We start from the raw sequence: 26,191 nt of genomic DNA, 5'->3' as shown, positions 1-26,191 counted from the left end.
CTTTTGGTTATAATTTATTAGTCTCTTATTTAGTACTCTTTTTGTATTTAATTATATATTTCTAATGAAATTTATATTATAAAAATTAACAATAATAAATAAAATATATACTAATTTAAGAACACATAGTAAAAAATATACAAAGTCAAATAAAAAAATAAAGTTCTATTAAAAAAATTACGTATTAATGAAAATGATTAAAAAAATTAATATCAATAATGAATAGTAAAAATTCAACTAAAAAAATATAATAATATACATAAGTGAACATAAAAAAACTCTAAACAAAAATATCCATACTATTAACAAGAAAAATAAATAAAAAATTAATAAAAATTAAAACTTAATAAAGAGTACTAATAATAATATTAAAAAAAATATTTATTTGTAAAGCATAGCCATGAAAAAAATATTTTTAAGACCACTGATGGTTGTTTTTAGTATCTCTTATTATAAATGAGATTGAAAGGTAAAATTAATAGAATGTCAATTAATTTTTTAATTTATGAAGTAAACGCAAAAAATAAAAGCAAAAGCTATAATTTGTTGCTTCTAGTGGACAGTAGTTCAAACTCAAAATCATGTTCGCATTTAAAAGAAAAAAGTTAGCCAAACAAAAATTATAATATTCAACAAAAATTAAACATACTTTTTATATTTCCAACGTATTTACTAAACACACCCATAATCATTATAAGAATAAAAACAAGTAATGCAGTTCTGTTCTAATTAAGATTTTTCTTGTATAAAATGGTTCTTTTCACACACACCTAACCAATCTTTTTAAGGGTTTGTTGTGTCTTTCTCCTTTGGTAAATAAAATTGCTTTTATCTCTTTACAGTATAAAATGGTTTTCATCTAAACTTAGGTTCGGATTAGTTTATGGAAGGTTAATATGCTACGGATACATTTTGAAATTTATGGCACAATGGAAAGTTGTTTTATACGCGCAATATTGATAATTAATTAGAACCATTTTAGAGGGATACAGATAGATAAAAAAAAGTTTAGTTAACTTGTTTGTTAAAGATACATATTAATATTTTTTATTAAAAATACAAAAATTTAAAATTTTAATTCATTTGTTTCGTATTTATTAAAAAAAAATTTAAATTATTTACTACTCTTATATTAGCTAAATCTTAAAAAATATAAAATAGTAAATATAATGGATTATAAAAGCTAGATATTATAAAAGAGTTTTGAACAAAACTATTTTTAAGGTGTTTAGTTTCATATGTGAGGTTTCTTTTTTAAGTATTAATCTCCTAAAACTCATAATATAGCTTTTTCATTAAAATTTGATATTTCGATAACATTTTGGTATAGTATTATATTGGATTATTGGCTCTACTATTGGGCTTTTGGAATGAGAAGCCCAAATAAGGCCCACAAAATGGGTCACCAAAAAAAGCCCCACAAAATGGTCTTATTGCTTTGGTGCTGATCGTTTTTGATTGCGCGCGCTAAACAACACAAATTCAAAGAAATGGCTCCAATTTACAGTTCTGTACGAAAAAAACTGAACTCATTTCGTTGTAAGATGAAACGAAATGAGGCTCCAATCCCAACAAGATTAAAGCTTCATCTGAGAGAAAGAGAGAGAGAGAGTGTGTGTCCTTCTTAGTTATGAAGTTAGGTCTGAAGCTTTGTGTAGCACTGTGGTTTCTTCCTTCTTTGTGGTTTCTGCGAATTTGAGCTCTTCGAAAGTTTCCATCGGCTCCTCGCATTATTACTCACACAGGTTAGTTGCGACTACTCACTCCATTCATGTTGCTATTGCCATTCCCCATTTTGATTTTCGCTCAACCTGGTTCGAGTTTTGCAACTGGGTATTATGCTCTCCAAGTGTTTGATGAATTTCCTCAGTGACAATTAGGCTCTTTTGCATATTAATCAAATATCTCTATATTAGACATGCTATTACTAGTATATCAATAGGTACGTTTTTGAAAAATAATAAATTTTGAAATTAGTTGAGATGAAATTTGTTTATAACTTAACTAAGGTGTCTTGGTTCATGTCTTGAAAATAGCCTAAAAAATATTTTTTTATGGATTATATATAATAAAAGGAATTTTAATAAAACAAATTGTGCACCAACTCAATAGATTATTATTTAGTGAATTTAAAAAATATTTACTTTTTTTGTGCAAAACTAGTAGAAATGATCGAATTGCATTCTTCTATTAGGGCAGTTTGATAAAAGTTCCATGGATTTATAGTTGGAATTTACTTCATCAAATTACTATAAAATCTGAAGCAGGCCTCATTCCCTCATTCAAGCCACACACAATCATCCAAAGTTGGAAAAGATCTCGAGCTACAGATGGCTTGCTCAGACATATTTGTGCTTGTTCATCCCAATGGATATATAAAAGACACTGTAGGTGGTGCAACCTTTGAAAGTTGGGATCCTTTTTTGATGAATGTTGATACTGATCATCAAGATTCTCTACTTGAGTTGAAGAATCTGATATTGGCGAACATGGGTGAACTTGGAAGAAAGAAGATATCTCATATGGCATATAAGTTGCATGGTATAATAGGTCCCCAATTATCTGACAGTCGGGTTATTTGGCTCACCTCTGACGAAGACATTCACTTGATGTTTGATTTCCATGTCTCAAATCGTGAGCTACGGTGCATAGAGTTGTACATTAAAGTTGAAGACGTGATTAGTTCAGCCAGTTTGAAAGCCAATCCGCAAGTTGTTCAATCGGACAAGATTGGTAGAGGACCAAAGAGAGTACAATCACCAGTGACATCCCCAAGTTTTGTGTTCCCCAATCGTGTTGAAAATGTGAAAGTTGATGGAAAAAGAACCAATGTTTGTGCAAGCCCAGGTGAGTTCTCTCTGTGATAAGCTGTTTATCAATCAATTCAGTTTTCAAGTGATTTGTCAATTTTGCATATATCAATTTACTAAACCACATCCATAATACCATATCTTAGTAAGAGAGGGGGAAAAGAAATCTAGGAAGAAAAACTCAAGAATGGAGTGAAATCCAGTTAAATAAAATATTGACAAATTTATGTTTCAATTTACCAATATTTACTTTTTTCTTTAGAAAAAAAATAAAATAAAATATATAATGTCCTACTTTACTCAGCCTCTTTGGTGCTGACTACTGAAGGGGAGTGTTATGCTCTTAAATCTTAATCATCTGCCAAGGCCACTATCCTGCTGTGTAAAATTTTGTTTACTATGCTACTATGCATAATGTAGCCAATAAAATATACTTTATTTTTCGACTTGAGTTTCTTTCTCCTATATTGCAGCTAACATGGCATCAAGAGGTGTTGCAGTGGACAAACTCTCCCTTCCACCCAAGACTGGGAATATTGGGGGTGCCTGCAGTGTCTTTCCACCTCCAACTTCAAAGAAGTCTGCATTTGTGGACATGGGTGCTGATCTAGGACTTGATCTAGGACTTTCACCTCCGCCAAAAATGCAAAAAATGGTGTATGGCAAAGGCAAGCCGGTTGAAAATGGTGTACTGATCCCCGACATTGAGGAGTCCAATGTGTACTCCAAATCTTTTCAAAACCAAAATATGTGCCGCAACTTGGAGCCACCTATCACCTCCAAATCTCAGATGGTGCTAGAAGGCCGAGTTAAGGAATTGGAGATCCGCCTTGAGTCAAAGGAAAATGAGAGAGCTGCCTTAGAGGAATTGAAGGTTACTTTAACCGCCAAGATTAGTAATCTGGAAAACAAGCTGAAGGAGGCTGATAAGGAGAAGAGGGCTCAGTTAAGGAAGGAGAAAACAGCATCAAAGGGGATAATTGAGCCGTTGGAGGCAGAGGTCAAACATCTAAGATGTTCCGTCCTTGAAGCAGAGGAGAGAGCACACAGAAACATCATGGAGCAAGTGTGTCTTCTGGCTCCGGGTATTGACTTTTCGCGTGTTCACCCTGATAATCGAGTTGTCAATGGAGAGATTGTAAATCCTAAGAAGGATAGTGCACCCCAAGTTACCTATGTTATGGAATTTGGATGCAAACGTCCAACACATCCAATGTTGCGTCCATGAAGCAAAGGAGAGATCACATGGTAACATCATGGAACAAGAATGGTAGTGAATCCCAAGTTCGTTTTGTTGGCAAGCACTCAGGTGCAACGCTAATTGCATAGGCAAACTGCAAACACTTCATGCTACAATAGGATAATTTCGTTGGTTATGTATTAACTTTATTTTTGAAATTTTAAATATGACGCTCACTGCAAGGTGTAAAATTAAAGTGAATATTACATATATTTTTTTGGTGCCCAACTCATGACATATATATTAGAATTAAATCAACTCTAATTTCATATATTGGTATGAATTTGTTATTCATATATGAATAATTTTGTTAGAAAAAGACGGTAAAAATGCGAATTGCTAAGGTAATGAGTTTGACTATTTTTTTAGTTGTTTATATTAAACCAACTAGTTGTCATCCTTTTGTTACGGTGGTGTGTTTGTGACTATTTAAAAAGAATAATATTACATTATCAGCAAATATTATTATTTTGTGTTAGTACTTAGATAACAATAAATTTTGCGTATATTTATTAAAATTTAAATATATAAATTAATAAGATTTATTTGTTGAATACTATTGAATTATATATGAGGTAAGATTTGAACAAAAAACTTTAGGGATGAAGAACAACTTAATTACCATTAGATCAAACTATTTCTTGTTGTATATTATGCTTTTCTTTTAAATATATTACATAACCATATATTATATTTCTTAATTAAAATATAATCTAAAATATTTAATTAACTATTATTTTCATAAAAGTATTTTATGATTAATAAAATATTTTTGTTTGTTTTTTATAGATGTTTAATAAAATTTATTATTTTTTAATAATTTTGTACATTAAAAAAATAATTTCAAAAAAATTAAATATAAAATAAAAAAATTAAATAAATATAAAATAATATTTAATTGAATGTTTTAGATTATATATATTAATTAAATATAATATATGATTATTAATATATTAAAAAATATATAACAAGAAACAAAATTATTTTCCATCACTCAAGTTTTTGGTTCGAATTCTACTTCATGTAAAATTTTTAAATAGATACAATACTAGATAAGTTATATGTATAATAATCAAGCAATTAATTCATAAATGAATTTGACAATGTTATATTTTACCAAACATTAAATGTAATATTACTTAAATTTCACAAAATCTCATAATAGGTAAGTGTAATTTTTTTCTTAAAAAATTACTGCTTCAAAAACAGAAGAAAAAAATTATATAAATTGGTGTAAAAAAAAAAAAGGCCTTACTAGCGTGTAGAAAGAAAAATCCTTCTACATGTATAGAAGACAGGTGTTGTCTTCACTACAATAATAATGCAGCAGCCACCTTTAATGTTCAATTTAGAGAATAATTTTTGCAGCAGTTCAGTTTGACATAAAATAATATTAAAGTAATAATTAATTAATCTCTTATTAGTCTTTAATATAAACAGGGCAAATTTAATATATATATATATATATATATATATATATATATAAGTCTGATTTAACACGAGTAGACAGATGTTGATTTTCGAGCAGTTGAGCCTAATATATATAGAAGTGTTGCTTGTTGTATTTTTTTGTTTATGTTGCAAGTTATGATATTTATATTAATATTGGCGTAATTTGTACCCAAAAAATAATATTGGCCTAATAAAAAAAATACTATGATGGCTTTAGGATATCAAGAAATTCTAAAAGGCATCGACATGAGTTTTGCAATATTTAATTTGCAATAAACTACAAGGTATCGAGTAAATGAATAATAGTATAAATAGTTACTTTTGACACCTAAATGTAATTATTAGTTAATACAGTTAATGCTAATTAAATACAATTTCTAAATAACTTACGAAAATAAATTTTACATTCACTTCTAAATTTTTTTATTAAATGAATTCTTATATAAAAGATTATAAATTTATTTTGGTGTTGCATAACACATGGAGCTAAATCTAGTATAGATAATTGTTTTGGATGGCTTACTAAACTTGGCTAAAAAACAAGCTTCAAGAGGTACTAGAAACATATGCAACATTTGATTTAAGAGATATTATGATATGGATTTGATTTTTTTTTTTAATTATTTAGTCACTTAAAAAAAAAAGAGTTAATTTATACTATTAATTATCTTTAGATTAAGATAGTGAAATTCACAAATATTAAATATTATAAATTTAAAAGTGATTAAAACATCACTTTACCATTTTACTAATATTATTATTTTATAATATTTTTTTTTATAAAAAAATCCTAATAAATCTTGCTATATATTCGTACATTAACAAAATTTATGTTTAAAAAGATAATCTAAGTTAATATTAATATATAAAAGCCACATATTTAAGAAGTGCTATAGAAAATAGAAAAATAAAAAATGATATAAATTAAAAAATAAATTAATTTACTTATTCTAAATTATAATATGAAAAGATTTTAAGACTATTATGGTGCTATTGGAGATCGATCACTATAAAAAACTTTTAATATAAAATTTTAATTTAAATGTTGAAAAAACAGTAAAAAAATTAATCTAACAAAAAGTTAAGTTAACAAATAAGATAAAAATAAAAAACAATAAATTTGAGAAAAAATTATAAGTAAAAAATTATATACTAAAAATTTAGTTAAGGCAATTGAATAATTATTAGTTAAGTATTTTTAGTTATTTAATAATATTTTTTATTCATGCAATTTTAAACGTTAATAGGATTAATTTTTATTTTAATATTTTATAGAAAAATCATTAAATTATATTATAGTTTTGTCTTAAAGTCATTAGAGTTTTTTTTTTAAGATAAACATTTATATTGGACTCAATGCATAAAAGACCAACACCCGTCTATTATATTAAGCCTGGCTCACATATGTATTATACAAAGAAGAGTACTAGTGGATCAACAAATTTTATGTTTTATAATTATTAATTGATTATTAAAAATATTTTTAATGGTATAAGATTATATTTAATAATAAAAAATTATTTACTTTTTTGTTGATAGCTAAATATTGATCAAATTGTTAAAAAAATTACTAATTTTCTAAATTTTTTTATAAAAATATAAAATTTATATTAATTATATTAAGAGACACTCTATTATATAGATTAAAATGATATAAAAAAAATAATTTTTTTATATTTATTTTTTATTATTTTATTATTATTTAAAATATAAATCCTATCTTTTTCAATCTTTCTTTCATTTCATAAAAAAAAAAATTTATAAACTTACATTTTTAACATATAATTCACCTTATATTAAACACTAAAACCAAACATTAATTAACCATGGCTATACTACTAATTCATACGGCTAACTTCTGCATCAACTGAAACACTGCAGCAAATGTCTCATTGTCTGCTTTAGAGTACTTATCTTTTGCAAAAACTTTAACTAAGGAAGTGACATCTGTCTTCTACATGTATCTTTTCTTTCTACACACTAGCAATGCCAAAAAAGGAAAAGAAAAAGGACAAAATGGTCAACCATTGCTTTGAAGCTGATCGTTTTGGTTAACACAAATTCAAAGAAATGACTCCATTCATATCTATGCCCGAAAGAAATTGAACAGATTTTCGCTGTTAGAGTAAACGAAATGGGATTCCAGTTCCAACAAAAAATAAAGCTTCATCCGGGAGAAAGAAAGAGTCCTTCTTAGTTATGAAGTTAGGTTTGAGGCTTCAGCTTCTTGCTTCTTTGTAGTTTCAGCAAAACTGAGCTCTTCGAAACTTTCCATCGATTCCTCATATCGTCATTCTCAAGATCAGTTACTGTTATTATTGTTATTATTTTTTCCCATGTCGATTTTTGTTCAGCCTGATTTCAGTTTTCTGCAACTGGGTATTATGCTCTCCATGTGTTCGATGAATTTCCTGAGTGACACTTAGGATGTTATGCATGTTACTGAAATCTCTCACCATTAGACAGGTTATTATTATTATTATTATTATTATTATTATTATTATTATTATTATTATTATTTAGTGAATAAAAAATTATTTACTTTATCAGGTCACTATATAATCTGAAGAAGAGCTCAGAGTGGCAAATGGATTTTTATTCGACCGTGTTCATACTTGTTCATCCCAATGGATATGTAGAAGACACTGTAGATGGACCCTTTCAAAGTTCGGAGCCTTTGTTGATGAGCATTCATCGTCAAAAGTCTCTGCTTGAGTTGAAGAATCTGATATTGAGGAATATGGGTGAACTTGAAAGGAAGCAGATATCTCGAATGGCGTATAGGTTGCATGTTAAAATTGGTCCGCAAGCATCCGACTGTCAGGTTTTTTGGCTTAAGTCTGATCAAGACATTCAGTTGATGTTTGGTTACCATGACTCAAATTCTGAGTTGCGGTGCATAGAGTTGTATGTTAAAGTTGAAGACACCATTAGTTCAGCCAGTTCAAAAGCCAATCCGCAAGTTGTTCAATCGGAGAATAATGTTGGTAGAGGAGCAAAGAGAGTACAATCACCAGTGACATCCCCAAGTTTTGCGTTCCCCATCCTTTTTGAAAATTCAGAAGCTGTTGATGGAAACAGAAGCAACATTTGTGCAAGCCCAGGTGAGTTCTCTCATTGTTGAATTGTTTATCAATCATTTCAGTTGCAAGTGTTTTGTGAATTTTGCATATAGCAATTTTCCAAACCACATCCATAATACCATATCTTAGTAAGAGAGGGAAAAAATCTAGGAAGAAAAACTCAAGAATGTAGTGAACTCCAGTTTAATTAGATTGTCTCACATAGAATGAAATAGCTAATATTTATGTTTCAATTTGTCGATATTTACTCTTTTTTTTATAAATAAAATATATAATGTCCTTTACTCAGCCTCTTTGGTGCTGACTGCTGAAGGGGAGTGTTAATTATGCTCTTAATAATCTGCCAGGGCCACTTTCCTATTGTTTAAAATTTTGATTACTGTGCTTACTATGGACAATGTAGCCAGTAAAATATAGTTTATTTTCTGACTTGAGTTTCTTTCTCCTATATTGCTTGCAGCTAACATGGCCTCAGGAGGTGTTGCAGTGGACAAAATCCTTCCACCTAAGACTGGGAATTTTAGGGGTGCCTGCAGTGCCTTTCCACCTCCAACTTCAAAGAAGCATTCATTTGTGGGCACAGGTGCTGATCTAGGGCATCCACCTCAGCCAAAAATGCAAAAAATGGTGGATGGCAAAGGGAAGCCGGTTGAAAATGGTGTGCTGCTCCCCGCCATCGAGGAGTCCGATGTGGAGTCCGATGTGTACTCCAAACACTTTCAAGCCCAAGGTGTGTGCCCCAACTTAGAGCCACCCATCACCTCCAACTCTCAGATGGTGCTAGAAGGCCGAGTTAAGGAATTGGAGATCCGCCTTGAGTCAAAAGAAAACGAGAGAGCTGCCTTGGAGGAATTGAAGGTTACTTTAACCGCCAAGATTAGTAATATGGAAAACAAGCTGAAGGAGGCTGATAAGGAGAAGTCACAGTTAAGGGAGAAGGAAACAGCATCAAGAAGGAGAATTGAGCAGTTGGAGGCAGAGGTCAAACATCTAGGATGTTGCGTCCCTGAAGCAAAGGAGAGAGCACACAGGAACATCATGGAGCAAGTGCATCATCTGGCTCCGGGTATCGACTTTTCGCGTGTTCACCCTGATTATCAAGTTGTCAATGGGGAGATTGTAAATCCTAACAAGGATAGTGTAAATAATCCTCCTTTATCACAGGATGTTGCTTCTCATAATGTAAATAACCCTCCTTTGCCACAGCATGTTGCTTCTCAAAATGTAAATAATCCTCCTCTATCACAAAAGCAGTCTCAAGATGAACGTCACCTACCATACCCTGTACAAGCTTCTCTTCAAAATTCTCAGACAGTTGGAATTCAAAATTTGGGAAAAGATCCTGTTCCTAATAATGAGGTAGCCAAAACACTTAATCCCAGCAGCGAATCTCAGCAGTATGCAAAGTTGCAGCAAATAAGAAATCAACAGGCTACAGTCAATGAGCAGCGAGGAGGCCAAATTAATCGTCAAAAACAGGTACCGTTTGGCATGTTTCTACCTATCTTGATACCTCAACTTCCCAAAGACCGAGCCATGCAACTTCAAACTCTATTTAGTAAATTGAAGGTGGGTTCCTCTAAATAATCTCACTACCTGGTCCTTTGGTAGTGGGAACGTTGTCTCTTTTCTTTGCTAAAGTCAGTTTTGTGTTGATCGGATATGATCAACTTAGGAACAGATATCCCATGCTACTCACTTTCTGTTTTGTGAATTTATTGTGTGTTATAGAAAGACGAAATAGCAAAAGACAGTTTTGTGCAGCTTATGAAAGGTATTGTAGGGGACCAGATGCTTAGATTAGCAATGGCAAAAATACAAGCACAGGTAGGTTGAGAACAAGTTTAATTCTTGTTATGGATGAGTTTTACAGGTCGAAATATATATGTTGATATCATGCTAAGATTCATTATTCTATTCAGCTGTTACAGATGAGGCCCAACCAAGGACCTGTGGAGCAGCAGCACCCTGTTCGGATGCCCACTGTTGGCTTAGGTGCAAGGCAATTAAATGATCCGCATGCTTTAGCTCCGCTTCATCAGTGAAGTATGAATGCTGCTGCAGACCAATCTCATATGACTTATTCAGCTGTCCAAACTATGGAGAACAATGCTAGAAAATATCAAGAATTGGATGTTAGAATGGAAACTCAGGGTTTGCAACCGAGCCAGTTGGCATATTCCAATTCCAACACTGTTAATCAGGAAGCAGAAAGATGATCTCTTCACATACAGGGGCAATAAGCAGCCACAGCAGCAGTATCTACATTTCCCATCAGCATATGGTAGTAGTGGTGGTAATTATAAGCCTTTTTTCAGGGCCAACTAGTAGTACTGCTTCATCTATCAGACCACCACCATATGAGTCACATATGTATCAATTTCCGCCTCAAAGCACTTATCCAAATCACTTAGGTGGGACAACACAAGGCTTCATTGGTATGCCAAAACTTGAATGGTAGAACACTTCCAATGATCCCAAGAGTCTGCCAGGTGAATCTGTTGCTCTGTTAAACAATCCATCATCCCAACAAACTCCAAATGCATGGCAACCACCATCAAACAAAGATCAAAATTCAGGGCTATTGTCATCTGGTTATGTAAAAAAGGAACTTAGTGAATTACCCACTGAGCAGCGACATAGGCAGAATATTTCTAAAATGCATGGATTGCGTTCTGGTAATTCTGCACAAATTGAACCAGGAGGTGCCAATCAAGGAACTATAAAGGACGAATTCTCAAGGGGCGTTCCAGCATCCAGAAGTATGGCACCTACAACATCTACTGGCCTTAACATCACTCATTTCTGCTTCCCCTTCTGGAATGGGTCAACTAGTTCCTACTGTCTCGTTTGAGAGTGATATACTTGATCTTGACTAATGCAGTGGCTTAACTTTTGTGGATTAAATACTGTCCAATTATGATTGTTAATATGCGGTATGCACCTGTAGTACCAACGCTATATTAAATGTATATGTACATAATATGTGTTCTCTTAGTGATGATATTCAGTAATTAAATTGTTTGATAGCTATGGTTTTTTTTGCTGTCCTTATTCATATTTCAATCTTCTTGTAAGTCAGTTCTAAGAGAACAGTCATTTCTGCTTCCTCTTTTATGTTATTTTATTTTTGGTTGTTTATTGAGTTCTTTTTTATATGAAATTAAGTATCCACGAGAAGATTAAAACAATTGTGATTTTTCTCCCTATGGGGAAGGTACGCTTAATACAACATTGAAGAACAGGATGTGTTAAAGGACAAGAAGTCTAGAATTAAAGATAACTTATTGTTTTCCCCACTAAAACCCTTTTGATCTTTGGTTGACCATGATATTTTAGTTGTTTGTTTGGTTTAGTGAGCTGTGACTTGGGAGAGACGACATTCTCTTGAAGTGGCAACTTATGGTGGAGCAAGCCAGGCAGAAACACGAAGGAGGGACAGACATGTCATCTGGTTTTCAACCAGCTAAAGATGTAAATCACAAATCTTGAGCATCTGGAAGAAGTTCAAAGGATAATCACAAAGGGGATATAAAAGGTTCTACTACTTCTGCAACTTCAGGTGAGTTTTCTTTTAAACTCTTTATGTGTCATTTCGGTTGTCAAATAATTTAACCACAAGATGCAAGTCAATGTCAGGTATAATATTCGCAAAACTGACATCCCTAAAACTGTTAAGTTGTAGATGAAAATGCGGCGGTGTCGTTGAATTATATTGTCTTGCATGGAGGGTGATAATTTAACCAGGTCATTGCTGTTTGATTGTTTGTCCAGATATATTAATTCCTACATTATTTTTTAAATACTTCTTGATGTGTACCACGCCATAATTGGCATTGGAGTTCAGTTACGGACTGACCTTAAAGGTCGGAAGCAAGTAAAACAGAACAAACAAACTCTAAAAGATATCCATAACGGCACTGGCCAGGAATATCGGAACTAACAAAAGCTCACTAACAAACCCAAAACGCCTGTAAATCTGACCCCTCTGATTCAGAAAGACTCAGGTTCCAAATTCACTTCTAGTTATTACTCTTTACTCACTAATTATTCACCCACTTACTTGAGCGTCGGAGTGCTTTGTGCAGGTACTCCCACCGCCGTGTTTCAGAGGACCGAGGCCAAACTCACACCCACACTTGGACGACGTATAGTTCAACCACATATCCAAGTGTTCGCCCAAGGATCGTTGATCTCGGTCACCACAGACGGAACATTTGGCGCCCACCGTGGGGCCACGAAAACTAACCCCACTCTATTACCACTTCCCCTTTTTTATTTTCTTCTTCTACGCAGGGTTCATCAAGCTCGTGACATGGCCGACAACGGAATTCAAGTACCCAGTTAGGCCGAACTTATGGCCCAGATGGCCGAACTGCAAGCGGAAGTCAAGAGACTAGCTGAGCTATCCACCCAGAGCAGCAAACAAGAGGAAGGCAACTCCAAAGGTTCCACCCAAGGCGGAGCCGAACTCATAGGTGTCAACCCCCCTAAGGAGAAGCTGACCTTGGACAACCCGTTTTCTGAGGAAATCACGAATTTCCAAATGCCAAAGCATTTCACACTCCCTTCCTCTCTTGAGCCGTATAAGGGGATTGGTGACCCCCGGGCTCACATTAAGAAATTTCAATCTATGATGTTTTTTAACGGACCTAATAACGATCCTGTGCTTTGCAGAGTTTTTTCTACTTATCTAGATGGGGCTGCCCTACTTTAGTTTTCAAAATTGTCTGCAGGATCAATCGCTTCCTTCGAAGATCTGGCTAGGTCTTTCATCGACTACTTTGCAGCAGCTCGGATCTATGTACATGGATCAGACTATCTAAGCACCATCCGCCAGGGCCCACAGGAAAGCTTAAAAGATTACATGACCAGGTTCACAGATGCCACCATGGAAATACCTGACTTAAACCCTGCCGTCCACCTACATGCCCTCAAAGCCGGACTCAGGCCCGGAAAATTCAGAGAAATAATCGCGGTTACAAAGCCAAAAACACTGGACGAATTCCGAGAAAGGGCAGCAGGACAAATGGAGATCGAAGAACTCCGAGAGGCCGACAAAACCGAAAGGAGACCAAGAAAAGAGGACGACAGGCCCCCCAGATCGGCGAACACTAGAGACCTCGGCAAACCATTCAAGCTCACCCCAAAATTCGATAACTACACCAGATTCAATACGAAGAGAGAGAAGATAATCAAAGAAATACTTAATGCCAAGATTATAAAGCCACCAACCAGAGCGGGAAGCTACCAAGATCAGCGATTTGTCGACAAAAGCAAGCACTGTGCCTTCCACCAGAAATATGGTCATACAACCGACGAATGCGTGATAGCCAAAGATCTCTTGGAAAGATTAGCACGACAGGGCCTCTTGGACAAGTACATCGAAGGGCGAAAACACAGGGAAAGCAACAGAGAAGAACATCATCAAACCTCGGCCAGCAAAGAAACCAACAAATGGCTGAACAACAACCCACCTAAGGGGGTTATAAACTGCATATCTGGAGGATTCGCAGGAGGCGGCGAAACAAATTCAGCACGGAAGCGGAGCTATCGTGCGATGTTAGCAATCGAAGGAACAACACCGCCAAACAACAAAGATATTCAGGACCTAGAAATCACTTTTAACCAAGCTGATATATGCTCGGCCGCCCCTCACACAGACGACCCAGTAGTAATTTCCATTCAAACAGGCGACCTTCTGGTAAGAAAAGTCCTTTTGGACCCAGGTAGTAGTGCAGATGTTCTTTTTCATTCTACTTTCTTAAAAATGAATCTATCTGAAAAACTAATACAACCCTCGTCCGGAGAATTAGTAGGATTCTCTGGCGAGAGAGTACCAATCAAAGGTTACATATGGCTAAGGACGACGATGGGAAACAACCCATTATCAAAAACCTTAGACATACAATACCTAATAGTTGATTGCCCCAGCCCCTACAATATTATCCTCAGACGACCTGCTCTGAATATGTTCAGGGCAGTCGTATCTACTTATCATCTGTGTGTTAAGTTTCAGGCGCAAGATAACAAGATAGCGACAATACATTCTGATCGACAACAAGCTCAGCAATGCTACAACGCTAGCTTAAAAAGATCGGACGTAAGCCACAAACAAAGGGAGGTCCATTCAATAAATGGCTCAGAAATCTTGTCCCTGGCCGAACTTGATCCTCGAGGGGATACCCAGGAAAGATCTCAACCAGCAGATGAGCTACACAAAATCCAGCTAACTCAAGTTCCGGGACAGGTAACTTACATCGGCCAAGCACTAAGAGGACAACAGAGATCGGAATTGATAAAGTTACTACAAGACTACGCTGACTTGTTCGCTTGGACCCCGGCAGATATGTCTGGCATTAGCCCAAATATCATCTGCCACAAGCTAGCCACGAACAAGACAAGCCGACCTATAGCCCAGAAGAAGCGAAACCTCGGCATCGAGAAATCAAAGGCGGCCTTAGAAGAAACAGAGAAACTCCTCAAAGCCAACTTCATCAAAGAAATCCGCTTCACCACATGGCTCTCAAACGTAGTAATGGTAAGGAAAAATTCAGGTAAGTGGCGCATGTGCGTCGACTTTTCAGATTTGAACAAAGCATGTCCTAAGGATGCTTACCCCCTGCCATGCATCGATAAACTTGTAGACAACGCCTCAGGTTTTAACAGCTTGAGCTTCATGGATGCATACTCTGGGTACAACCAGATTCTAATGCATCCAGATGACCAAAGCAAAACAGCATTTATAACTGAACATGGTAATTTCTGTTATAGAGTTATGCCATTTGGCCTAAAGAATGCAGGTGCAACCTACCAGCGTCTGATGGACAAAGTATTCCGACACCAAATAGGTCGGAACATCGAGATCTATGTGGACGATATGGTCGCCAAGTCCACTAAAGATCGGTCACACTGCGACGACCTCAAGGAAATATTTGAACAAATCCGAGCATACAATATGAGATTGAATCCAGAAAAATGCGCTTTTGGAGTCCAAGGAGGAAAATTCCTAGGATTTATGTTGACTTCCAGAGGAATCGAAGCAAACCCTGAGAAATGCAATGCTATACTCAACATGACAAGCCCCAAGACGATAAAGGAAGTACAGCAACTAGCAGGAAGGATAGCCGCTCTCTCCCGATTCTTACCCGCGGTATCAAGTCGGTCACATCTATTCTTCCAGACGATCTTAAAAAACAAACAGTTTCAATGGACACCAGAGTGCGAGACGGCGTTCGCCGAACTTAAGACCCTTCTATCATCACCTCCCGTATTACAAAGACCTGAGGTCGGCAAGCCTCTATATCTATACCTATTCGTTTCCAATCATTCCATAAGCTCGGCCCTCGTCATTGAGACAGGAAGGATTCAACAGCCAGTATACTTCGTCAGCAGAATAATGCAACCAACGGAACAAAGGTACCCGAAGATAGAGCAGCTCGCCCTGGCACTCGTGGTCACGGCAAGAAGACTAAGACACTATTTTCAAAGCCACACAATAGTAGTAAGAACAAATCACCCATTGAGGCAAATATTAACAAAACCAGAATTGGCAGGACGATTGACCAAATGGTCAATTGAACTCTCAGAGTTCGATATTCAGTTTCAGACTAGATCGGCCCTCAAGGCACAAGTTCTCGCCGACTTCATCACGGAAATGACCCCAGACGATCACATTGAAACATGGGAGTTACACGTGGATGGGGCGTCAAGCCGAGAAGGGAGCGGGGCTGGCATAATCTTAAAGGAGGGAAATAAGGTGGTAGCCGAGCAAGCCCTCCAGTTTCACTTCTCGGCAAGCAACAATCAGGCCGAGTATGAAGCCCTAATAGCGGGACTCAAGCTCGCCCTAAGCCACAAAGCGACGAACTTAACGGCACATTGCGATTCCCTCCTGGTGGTCCAACAAATCCGAGGAGAATTCCAGGTAAAAGATCCCTTGCTAGAACAATACTGGCTCATAGCAAATGATCTAATTTCAAATTTCAGTTCATTCACCATATTACATGTACATAGAGAACAAAATGTCAGGGTGGACATACTATCTAAACTCGTCGCCACCAGGGCGGACACACAAACATCAACATTATCACAACACACACTCACAAAACCGAGCATTGAACTATTATGTATCGAAAACATTAACCACCTCCATGATTGGAGGAAACCTTTCCTTGAATATATATGTACAGCTACCATACCCAGAGACGAGCTCCACCCTCAACAGTTCAAACGTAAGGCAAGCTTCTACACGAGAATATCAGGGGAGCTATACAGACGAGGTTTCTCACAACCATTACTAAGATGCCTAGACCAAGACCAGGCCAGAGAAGTAATGAACGAAGTCCATGAAGGAGTATGTGGAAACCACATAGGAGGACGAGCTCTCGCTGCAAAAATAATCCGAACAGGGTATTACTGGCCGACCATGAAGAGAGATTGCATAGCAAAGGTCAAAACATGCGACAAATGCCAGAAACATGAGGCGATCTCAACAAAGCCAGCCGAGGTACTACACAGCATGGAGGTAAGCTGGCCTTTCCACAGATGGGGAGTTGACATCCTCGGCCATTCCCAACAGCACCAGGACAAGTAAAATTCCTCTTGGTATCCATAGACTACTTCTCAAAATGGATAGAAGCACAACCCTTAGCAAAGATAACAGCTGAAAAGGTACGATCTTTTATTTGGAAAAATATAATATGCCGCTTTGGAATACCAGAAGAAATAATATCAGACAATGGTAGACAATTCACGGACAATAAGCTCGGTTCATTCCTAAAAAATTTTAATATTCAACATCGTTTTAGCTCGGTGGAACACCCACAAACTAATGGGCAAGCCGAAGCTGCTAACCGAGTTGTGTTGCAGGCAATAAAAAAGAAGCTCGATAACGCGAAGGGAGAATGGGCCGAGCTCATCCCCGAAGTGCTGTGGAGTTACAACACCACAATGCATAGCACTACAGGTGAAACACCCTTCAAGTTAGTCTATGGCTCAGAAGCACTGATCCCCATTGAGGTCGGATTACCGACGTTAAGAACCGAGCTGTACGACGAACAACAGAACCTAAGGGCCAGAAGTGCCGAGCTTGACCTAGCCAAAGAAGACAGAGAAATCGCCGCTATCAAACAAAGGGCCTAAAAAAGAATAATAGAAAGAAAACACAATAGGAAGGTGACTCCGAGGATATTCAAGGAAGGCGACCTCGTGCTCAGACGAGCAGAGGAGGCCAGGCGACCTCCAGCTCATGGCAAACTCGCCGCAAATTGGGAAGGCCCCTTCCGTGTAACCAAAGTGCTCGGCAAGGGGGCATATCAACTCCAAACATTACAAGGCAATGCCATTCCAGGAAACTGGAACGTCTCCTCACTCAAAATGTATATGTCATAGTTTGTACGAGATGCGAATGAAGGTACTCTTTTTCCCCCTTAGAGCTTTTTTCCCCAAAGAAAGGGTTTTGCCTAAGGAGGGTTTTAATGAGGCCGGACGCCCTTCGAATCCAAATAAAGGTGATAAATTCTTCTCAAATATAGCCTAACAATGACAAAATATGACAAGGCAGAAACACTTGCTGTAAATCACCAATATAATATTATCAAACTGGCCTAACATCGGCCAAATTCCACCACAATAGTCAAACCGACCTAACGTCGGCAAAATACCATACAAGATTCAAAAAAAAAAAAGAACAAGTCTAAAGCTTAGACAGTCAAAACAAAAAAAGTTATAAATACAAACAAACTAAGAAGGAGCATTCTCATCATGCTCCTCCACGGTACCATCCACAACTAACTTTCCACCTACAACTATTTTTGTAATATCAAGCTTATCACAATCAAAATCAGGAGCTAGCAGAGCAACCTGACTCACAGCACGATCAAAACCATAAGAAAACATCTCCATCCCAGCTTCCTCTAACTCATGCACGCGGGAAGTAAGCCGACCTTTGGCCACATCGTGCTCCTTAACTTCAGCTTGCAACAAACGGATTTGATCCCTCAAACAAACCACCTCATCCTCAGCTTCCTTCGCTTTAGCCACAGCACTGGTAGCGACATCATCTTTTTCCTTCACAGCCTTCTCCAAATCAGCAATCCGAGCTGCGTATGACTTCTCCAAAGTGGAAACTTTGTCCACAGCTTCTTGCTGCTCAGCCCTAACGCACTCAACAGTCCGACCAACACAGAGTAAGTGAGAAGCAACCACCTACCAAAGCATTCGTGACATAAGTACAATACAAAAGATCGAAAGAACAAGAAACAAAAATAAAACATACCTGAACGAATTTACCAAGCGCCTCCATACCAGCTTGGCGAGTCATAAGCATGTCCCCAGGATACTGCGAAGCCCTCTCAGAAAGCTCCGCAAAGTTAAACTGCTCGCTCCAAAGGGAATGCGAACTAGAGCCAGCAATGAAGCCATGAAGCTTCTTTTGCCGATCAAAGGCAAGTCCACTACCACCCACAACCTCATGATCACCTTCAGAAATAACCTCTAAAGAAGTATCATCCCTCTTCCTTTTAAACGAAGATGCAGGATGCGCAACGGACGACAAAGCCTGCTCACCCGCATCCTTCCGATCACCAGCGCTACCAACCCCTTTCTCCTTCTTCTTGTTCAAAAAAGACTGCAGCTTGTTCGGATCCAACAAAGGAACTCGGCCACCTGAAAGAAAACCACCAAACGTTAGATAAACTCGGCAAATACCCAACACTCAACAAAAAACATCAGACATATTACCTATATAAGCCCTTAAACCCTCATTATCACCCGAATCATATAAACGTAAAATATCAGGAATAGACAAGCATTCCCCAGCAGCAATACTCTCAACAAGAAAGCTCATCACAAACTCCTCTTCCTCACTCCTCTCAGAAGCTTCAAGAATTTGAGTCGGTTCAGAACACCAGTAGAGAGGAAATTTCTCGCTTAGCTCACCATCCAAATAAAAAGGATACTCAGATTCGGCAGAACGGACTTTGACAAAAAGGGATTTGAAGTTCTTGAAAGAGGACTTATAAAGAAGAAATACAGATCGACCCGGAAAACTACTGAAACAAACCCACAATCCCTTACGAACCCCCTTTGCCTGAAAAAGAGAGAAGAATAAAGACAGCGAACAAGGGAAGGAGAGGAATTCCATCAGACATTGAAATGCGCGAAGAAATGCCCAAGAATTTGGGTGCAACTGAGCCGGAGCACAGTTTAGCTGAGTGAGGACGTCACACTCAAAAGAAGAAAAGGGAAATTTCACCCCAAGTTCAACCATGCATGGAGTATACATATAAAAATACTCCCAATCACCCCTTCTCTCACAAACCCTATCACTACTGGAGCAGGGCTGAAACTCAACAACAACACCAGAACCTCCCCTCACGAAATCTACGCCCCTCAAATCAGAAAGGGATTCGACACTGATGAAAGAAGACGAACGAGTCTTCACATCATCCTGAACCCAGTGATATAGGTCATCTTCCCTAACCTCAATAGCCTTCAACTTTTCTTTTAATTTCTCTCCCGCAATGAAAGAGTATACAGAAACGAACAGTCAAAGAAGAGTCAAGAAACGCTTACCTTTCGAAGACATAGCGAGGATAAGAAGATTATGAGCAACACAGCGTAATTTCCAAAACAAAGAAAATAACTATTATTGCAAGCCCACTAACAAAGTGGGTAAATTAATTCATACCCACTAACAAACGTGGGAAACCAAAACGGCAATAATGAGCAATAAAGTTGACACGACTTGCGAAGAGACAAGTAAAACCCTTTTCAAATTTTTTCAAAACAAACTTAGCCACGTATGAAAGACAAAAAGCTCGCCTACCGACCTATACGGAACGCTAGCCGACCTGGGGGGCTATGATGTGTACCACGCCATAATCGGCATTGGAGTTCAGTTACGGACTGACCTTAAAGGTCGGAAGCAAGTAAAACAGAACAAACAAACTCTAAAAGCTATCTCCGAAACTGAATACACTACTCAATCACGTCTCCACACTTCCAAAAGATATCCATAACGGCACTGGCCAGGAATATCGGAACTAACAAAAGCTCACTAACAAACCCAAGACGCCTATAAATCTGACCCCTCTGATTCAGAAAGACTCAGGTTCCAAATTCACTTCTAGTTATTACTCTTTACTCACTAATTATTCACCCACTTACTTAAGCGTCGGAGTGCTTTGTGCAGGTACTCCCACCGCCGTGTTTCAGAGGACCGAGGCCAAACTTACACCCACACTTGGACGACGTATAGTTCAACCACATATCCAAGTGTTCGCCCAAGGATCGTTGATCTCGGTCACCACAGACGGAACACTTCTGTTTTTGAGCTTTTGACTCTTCCAGACAGGAGCTGCCAGAAAACATGGGAGAAACAATTCCCTTCTGACTCAAACTAAGATGTCCGGAAGCATCTCTGTCAAGGATGTAATTGCTGTGCTCGAAAGAGAACCACGGATGTGGAAATTGTACGCGAAAATTCATTCCGATGCTCAACCTGAGTAAAATAGAATTGGAGAGGGAGGTGATCTTGGATTTTCACCACTGATTTTAGGAGGATGCTACCATAAAGACGCGTAAAACGTCTTTTTCTTTTTGTAAAGACAATTATGTGTCGCATTATTATTGGACGTATTAATGAACCGGTTATTTTTGAATTTCTTAAGAAACTAGAATAAAATCGATTTTTTTAATAACAATAACAATAAATCCAATTGTATCAGATCCGGTCAAACCGATCAATTTACATAACTCACTGGATTATGGATCTTTTTTTGTTTTTTTTTTTTTAAAAAATCAGGGATATATTGGTCTTTTTATCAAAAAATTTAAACATAATTTATTTAGATTGTGTAAATCGGTCGGATCAAATCAAGTCTAATAGTTATAGTGTGGACAATTGAATTTATTATTGTTGTTATGATAAACCGATTTTGTTCTGATTTATTAAAAAATAAATTATTAACCGGTTTAATAAAGATGTCCAATAATATTATGACACATGTAAATGTATCTAAAAAAAAGACATTTTTAGTGTCTTTATCAAAGTGGTCTTTCTGATTTTATTATCATCTTATGCTTACTAGCAGAAATCAAAAGGTTTCCTGAATCCTGTGTATTGTTCAAGGTTTTGAAAACCGGTTTAAATCGGTCGGTTGAACCGTAAATCGATGATAAAAGCGGTTCGGACAGATGCCAAAACCGGGGATTTAAAAATTTGCTATTGGACCGTCGAACCGACCGGTCGAACCGAACTGTGACCCGGCCGATTTTCTAAATTTATCCAAAACGCTACCGTTTGGATTGAGGAACTCCTTAACTATTACCCAACGTCCCACTCCCAACCCTAGTCTCTCCAAAATAGCCAACTTTTCAACCCTGACTCTCCAAAACGGCAAACACGCGCAGTACTGCCATCAGGTCATCACCCTTCCTCTCATCGTCATTGAGCTCCTCCTTCACTTCCGTCCCGCCACCGGCAAGCAACCTCCGCCGTCGCAACTTGGAGCTTTGAAGCCACTGGTGCAACGTCGTTCTCCTCCATCGTGCAGCCACGCTTGAGCTTCGAAACCACCATCGCCGGCATCGCCTCCTGCCTCCGTCGCACAGCCACTGTCTTGCCGGCGCCAGTTCTGTTCCATCGCGTCAGCCCTTCGGTCGTGTCCTGTTCCTTTCTTGCTGCTGATCTGCTCTGCTCTGTTCTAGCATTTAGTTCTAGGTATTAATTTTTTTTAAACTATAATTGTTGAATAATTGATGTTACTTGTTAGTTAGTCCGTGAACCTTGCTGTTGTTACTGGGTTGAATGATTGCTGAATAATCATTGTTAGTTAATCTGTGGACTTGTTACTGAATTGAATAATTGTTGAATAATTTTGACTGTTGAGACTTGAGATTCCTGGGTTGGATTGAGTTGCTATGGGGTACCGTGATATTGTAATTGGATTGTATTGTTATTGGATTGCTGGTGATTTTTACTTTTTAGGTATGGATGAGAGTCTCAACTAAGAAACACCTAAGGCTATTGGATTGTTGTGATTTTGTATTGTTATTGTATTTTTTTTTTCTTTTTGGTTGATTTTTGAAAAAAGATGTTTAAATTTTGCTAAAATTGTGCTGAAATTTTGCTAAAATTGTGATTAGCTGAAAATCTTATTAATCTATTTTGAAATTATGCTGAAAATTTTGTTAGAAGTTTGTTAGAATTTCTATTTGTTCATTATGAGTAGAAAGAGGGGTTTAGAATAGTTCTTCTGCAAGGAGAAAGGGATCATTATCTTTTTCTATTGATAACTTCAAATACACGTTCAAGTAGTTGACTTATTGGGAGAGAAGAGAGCCATGAGAATGGATCTTACACAACAAGGATTAAAGGTAGAGAATGCAACGGTTGGGCCTTTAGGGTCTGCACTTTTTGACTCTCTTGTTTTCATTTCTTTTGTCTCACAATAAGTATGTTTTGTTCCATGGAGTAGCGGATGCTACATTTTAAATTTTTAATATCACTGTCTAATAATAATTGATACTTTTACTTTATATCATACTTAGGTCAAATAGTTGGATACTGAAATTCATTGATTTGGGAGGTGAAATGAGGAGAGATGTTTGGCATGCTTTGATAAGTTAAATTATAGCTTTACACAAGTTCACAAATGAATATGGACCTTGATTATGACCAATCTTTTGTTATAGAAAAAAAAATTTTCATCTTTGTTTTTAACGAAAAAATAGATGAATTAAATTAACTACATAAGTAGATGATTGAATATTTATTATTTGGTTGGTTAATTCAATTTTTTTTATTTTTTGTGATTATCTTAAATTTCATATAATATTATAAATTATAAATTTTATATTTATATAAATTTTGACCTTTGATATGTTTTTTTTATATTTGACTCCTGTATTGTATTTAAATGTGATTATGAGATTTTAATTGGAATTATATTTTTAATTTGTATATATTTAAGATTTATATCAAAATATATTTATATTTTTGTATATTTATTTAAAATTTGATATGTTATTTTATTATAATTTGATTATTTTAGTTGAATTACGATTGAACTGGTTAAATCTTTAAATTGATAAACCAATAACTCAAGTGGTTTGATAATCGGTTCGATTTTCAGAATTTTGATATTGTTGACTGACTTTCAATCCATATAGCCATGATAGTTTACCAATTAGTTTTGATTTTTTTTCTCTTTTATTTTGCATATTTAGCATCACTTTTTTGTTTCAGAACTAAAACAGCCTAATAAACAAATATTAAACTAACAAAAAAGGGAAAAAGCCGCTATTAATAAACCCTAGGGTAATATTTATTTTACTCTTTGAAACTTAAAAGAGTTTATTTGAATTTTGATTTATTTTTAAAAAAATTATCCACTAAATCTTATAATAATGTCACTCTTTTTGTTTTTTGGCAGGGCTTTTGTTTCATATTTGTGTAATATTGATATAGATAATTAAATATTGAAAATTGGTTCGAATCGGTCGAATTGCGAACCAAAGGAAATAACGGTTCGGACAGACATTGAAATCGGAGATTTGAAAAACTGACATTAGACCATCGAATCGGCTTTAAAACCGGCCGGTTAAACCGAATCGGAGTTCGGCCGCTTTTTTAGTTTTACAAAAAACGCCATTGTTTTGGATGCTGGGATGCCCTAGCCAATTACCCAACCAAGATACCCTAGCTCCGCACAACGGTTAAACGCAAACCCATCCCTCCCATTCCCATCATCCTCCAACTCCTCCTTCCTCTCACTGTCATTGATCTCACTCCCTCACCTCCGTCCAGCTCCCGCCGCCGTCGCAGAAACGAGCTTCGAAGCCACCGTCGTTATCGTGCAGCTCTGTTCGACCATCGTGCAGCTACTGTTTCAGCTTTGAAAGCATTGTCGCACAGCTCTGTTCCATCGTCGCCGGCGCTATCTTTGTTCCACCTGTAATCCCTTTGGTCGTGCCCTTGTCCCCCTCTTGCTTAGGATATGCTCTGCTCCGTTCTAGGGCTTCTAGCTTCTAGGTATTCTTTTTTAATAATAATTGTGGAATAATTATTGTTAGTTAATCTATGAATTTGTTATGGGTTGAATAATTGTTGAATAAGTGTTAATTAATCTGTGAATCTTGCTGTTTTTACTGTGAATTACTCCATTGTTAATGATTCTGATAATTCATTCGCAGAAGGTGATGGGGTCTTCAGGCTTGAATCCTTTGAAACTAAGTGTTGCATGTGGGGTATGCCTGTTTTTGTGTCTTCTTTGCTGCTGTGCTCTGTTGACCGTTGTGCTGTGTTTTTGTGTTCAATTAAAATTTTTCTTTGAGAATTTAGCTTTGTCATGCTTTGATAAATTGTGCCAATTATGCATTTCTTGAAATTGGTATGCCTCTGTAGATTCTAAATAGTGTGTTTCATGTTTCTGATTTTGATAATTTGAGTAATTTATGAAGCATAGTTCACTGTTATTGCAAATGATTTGAGACTGCTTTTGAGGAGTGTATGAAGCAGATTACTTGCTGTGTTTGGAGTTGTGTATTAATTAAATTGGTTAATTTGTTATTTGAGCCATGTTACAGCTTGTTATTAAATAAGTTTAAAGCTTCAATATCCATTTATTAGTTGGCAATGTTAATATTATTAATAATATTAATAATAATACTAATCACAAAGTGAAGAGGGATTGTAGAATTTATCACATAGGTTTGGAGAGTGATAGTTCTGAGTCTGGTGTTCCAATCTGAGTCTACTTGTGAAGATTATTTTGTTGCTGCTCACAAAGGCACAAAGTATGTGCCGATACATGGTTTAAGATTAAGGGGAATTTGAGCATAAATCCCATCTTTACTTTATTCTGTTTAACTGCAAAATTTGATTTTTGATATTTTTTAATGCTGAATTTGATTTATTCTGTGGATATTTAGACACTTTTTTGTTTATAATTCATGAAATTGAGAATTGAATTTATGTATATGTGTGATGAGTTTGACAAATATTCTCAATTACTTACGATTATGATTTCTTCTTGAATGGGATTTTATTTTTACAAAAGAAATCATAGAGAATTAGGGTCGTGAATTGTTTAACTGAGTGATGAGTGTAAAGCTGAAGATGATGATGACAAAAGTGTTTGGAAACATTAAACATATATTTGAAGAGTGTTTCCAAAAAAAAAAAACTTGAGTTTGTATTTTGATAAAATTGAATGGTTTTGATTGATGACATTTCATGTAGTGTTTTAAATTTGAAAGATATTTTAAGATTTATATTAGACTATAATTATATTTTAGTAATTTATTTATTATTTTATTTTAAAATAGTTTTTTCAGTTGAATTACGGTTGGACTGATTGAACTAATAAATCAATAAATCAGTGACTAGAGCGTTTTAATGACCGATTCTATTTTTAGAACGAGCTACATCTTTTAATTTGTGATTAATATGATGTCTGAAATTAGATCATAAATTAAAGTTAAATTAAATTAATAAACATCAATTAATTCATATAAATTAACTTTTACAATCTATGTATAAAAAATTAGTCATTAAATTAATTATTTATTTAATATAAATTAAAATATAAAATATATAT

At 36.0% G+C, this 26,191-nt stretch overlaps 3 protein-coding genes across 5 annotated transcripts; all 3 read left to right on the top strand.

Moving 5' to 3' along the window:
- The first annotated feature begins 1,481 nt into the window (after positions 1 to 1,481).
- Positions 1,482 to 4,280, top strand: LOC130936233 (uncharacterized). 3 transcript variants are annotated; one of them, XM_057866270.1, is made up of 3 exons: positions 1,482 to 1,745; positions 2,268 to 2,847; positions 3,284 to 4,280. In XM_057866270.1, the coding sequence occupies exons 2-3, from the start codon at positions 2,331 to 2,333 to the stop codon at positions 4,036 to 4,038; spliced, it is 1,272 nt and encodes a 423-aa protein (XP_057722253.1). In that variant the 5' UTR covers positions 1,482 to 1,745; positions 2,268 to 2,330; the 3' UTR covers positions 4,039 to 4,280. The 3 variants fall into 3 exon arrangements, with proteins under 3 accessions (XP_057722253.1, XP_057722255.1, XP_057722254.1); XM_057866272.1 differs by having other exon boundaries at positions 2,265 to 2,847; XM_057866271.1 differs by having other exon boundaries at positions 2,200 to 2,847.
- A 3,174-nt stretch (positions 4,281 to 7,454) lies between these two features.
- Positions 7,455 to 11,680, top strand: LOC130935329 (uncharacterized). The gene is made up of 5 exons (XM_057865028.1): positions 7,455 to 7,968; positions 8,053 to 8,606; positions 9,046 to 10,154; positions 10,317 to 10,412; positions 10,508 to 11,680. Exons 2-5 carry the CDS (start codon positions 8,090 to 8,092, stop codon positions 10,628 to 10,630), a joined length of 1,845 nt encoding a protein of 614 aa, XP_057721011.1. The 5' UTR covers positions 7,455 to 7,968; positions 8,053 to 8,089; the 3' UTR covers positions 10,631 to 11,680.
- LOC130934906 (uncharacterized) lies at positions 11,437 to 17,729 on the top strand. Its single transcript, XM_057864428.1, has 4 exons — positions 11,437 to 11,521; positions 11,942 to 14,289; positions 14,599 to 17,177; positions 17,396 to 17,729. The coding sequence occupies exons 2-4, from the start codon at positions 13,453 to 13,455 to the stop codon at positions 17,727 to 17,729; spliced, it is 3,750 nt and encodes a 1,249-aa protein (XP_057720411.1). The 5' UTR covers positions 11,437 to 11,521; positions 11,942 to 13,452.
- Positions 17,730 to 26,191: the final 8,462 nt, after the last annotated feature.

The sequence above is a fragment of the Arachis stenosperma genome, chromosome 6 (assembly GCF_014773155.1).
Source record: "Arachis stenosperma cultivar V10309 chromosome 6, arast.V10309.gnm1.PFL2, whole genome shotgun sequence".
In the NCBI taxonomy this organism is placed as follows: Eukaryota; Viridiplantae; Streptophyta; class Magnoliopsida; order Fabales; family Fabaceae; genus Arachis; species Arachis stenosperma.
Note: the sequence above shows the minus strand (reverse complement) of the source record. Positions and strands in the feature narration are given on the sequence as shown.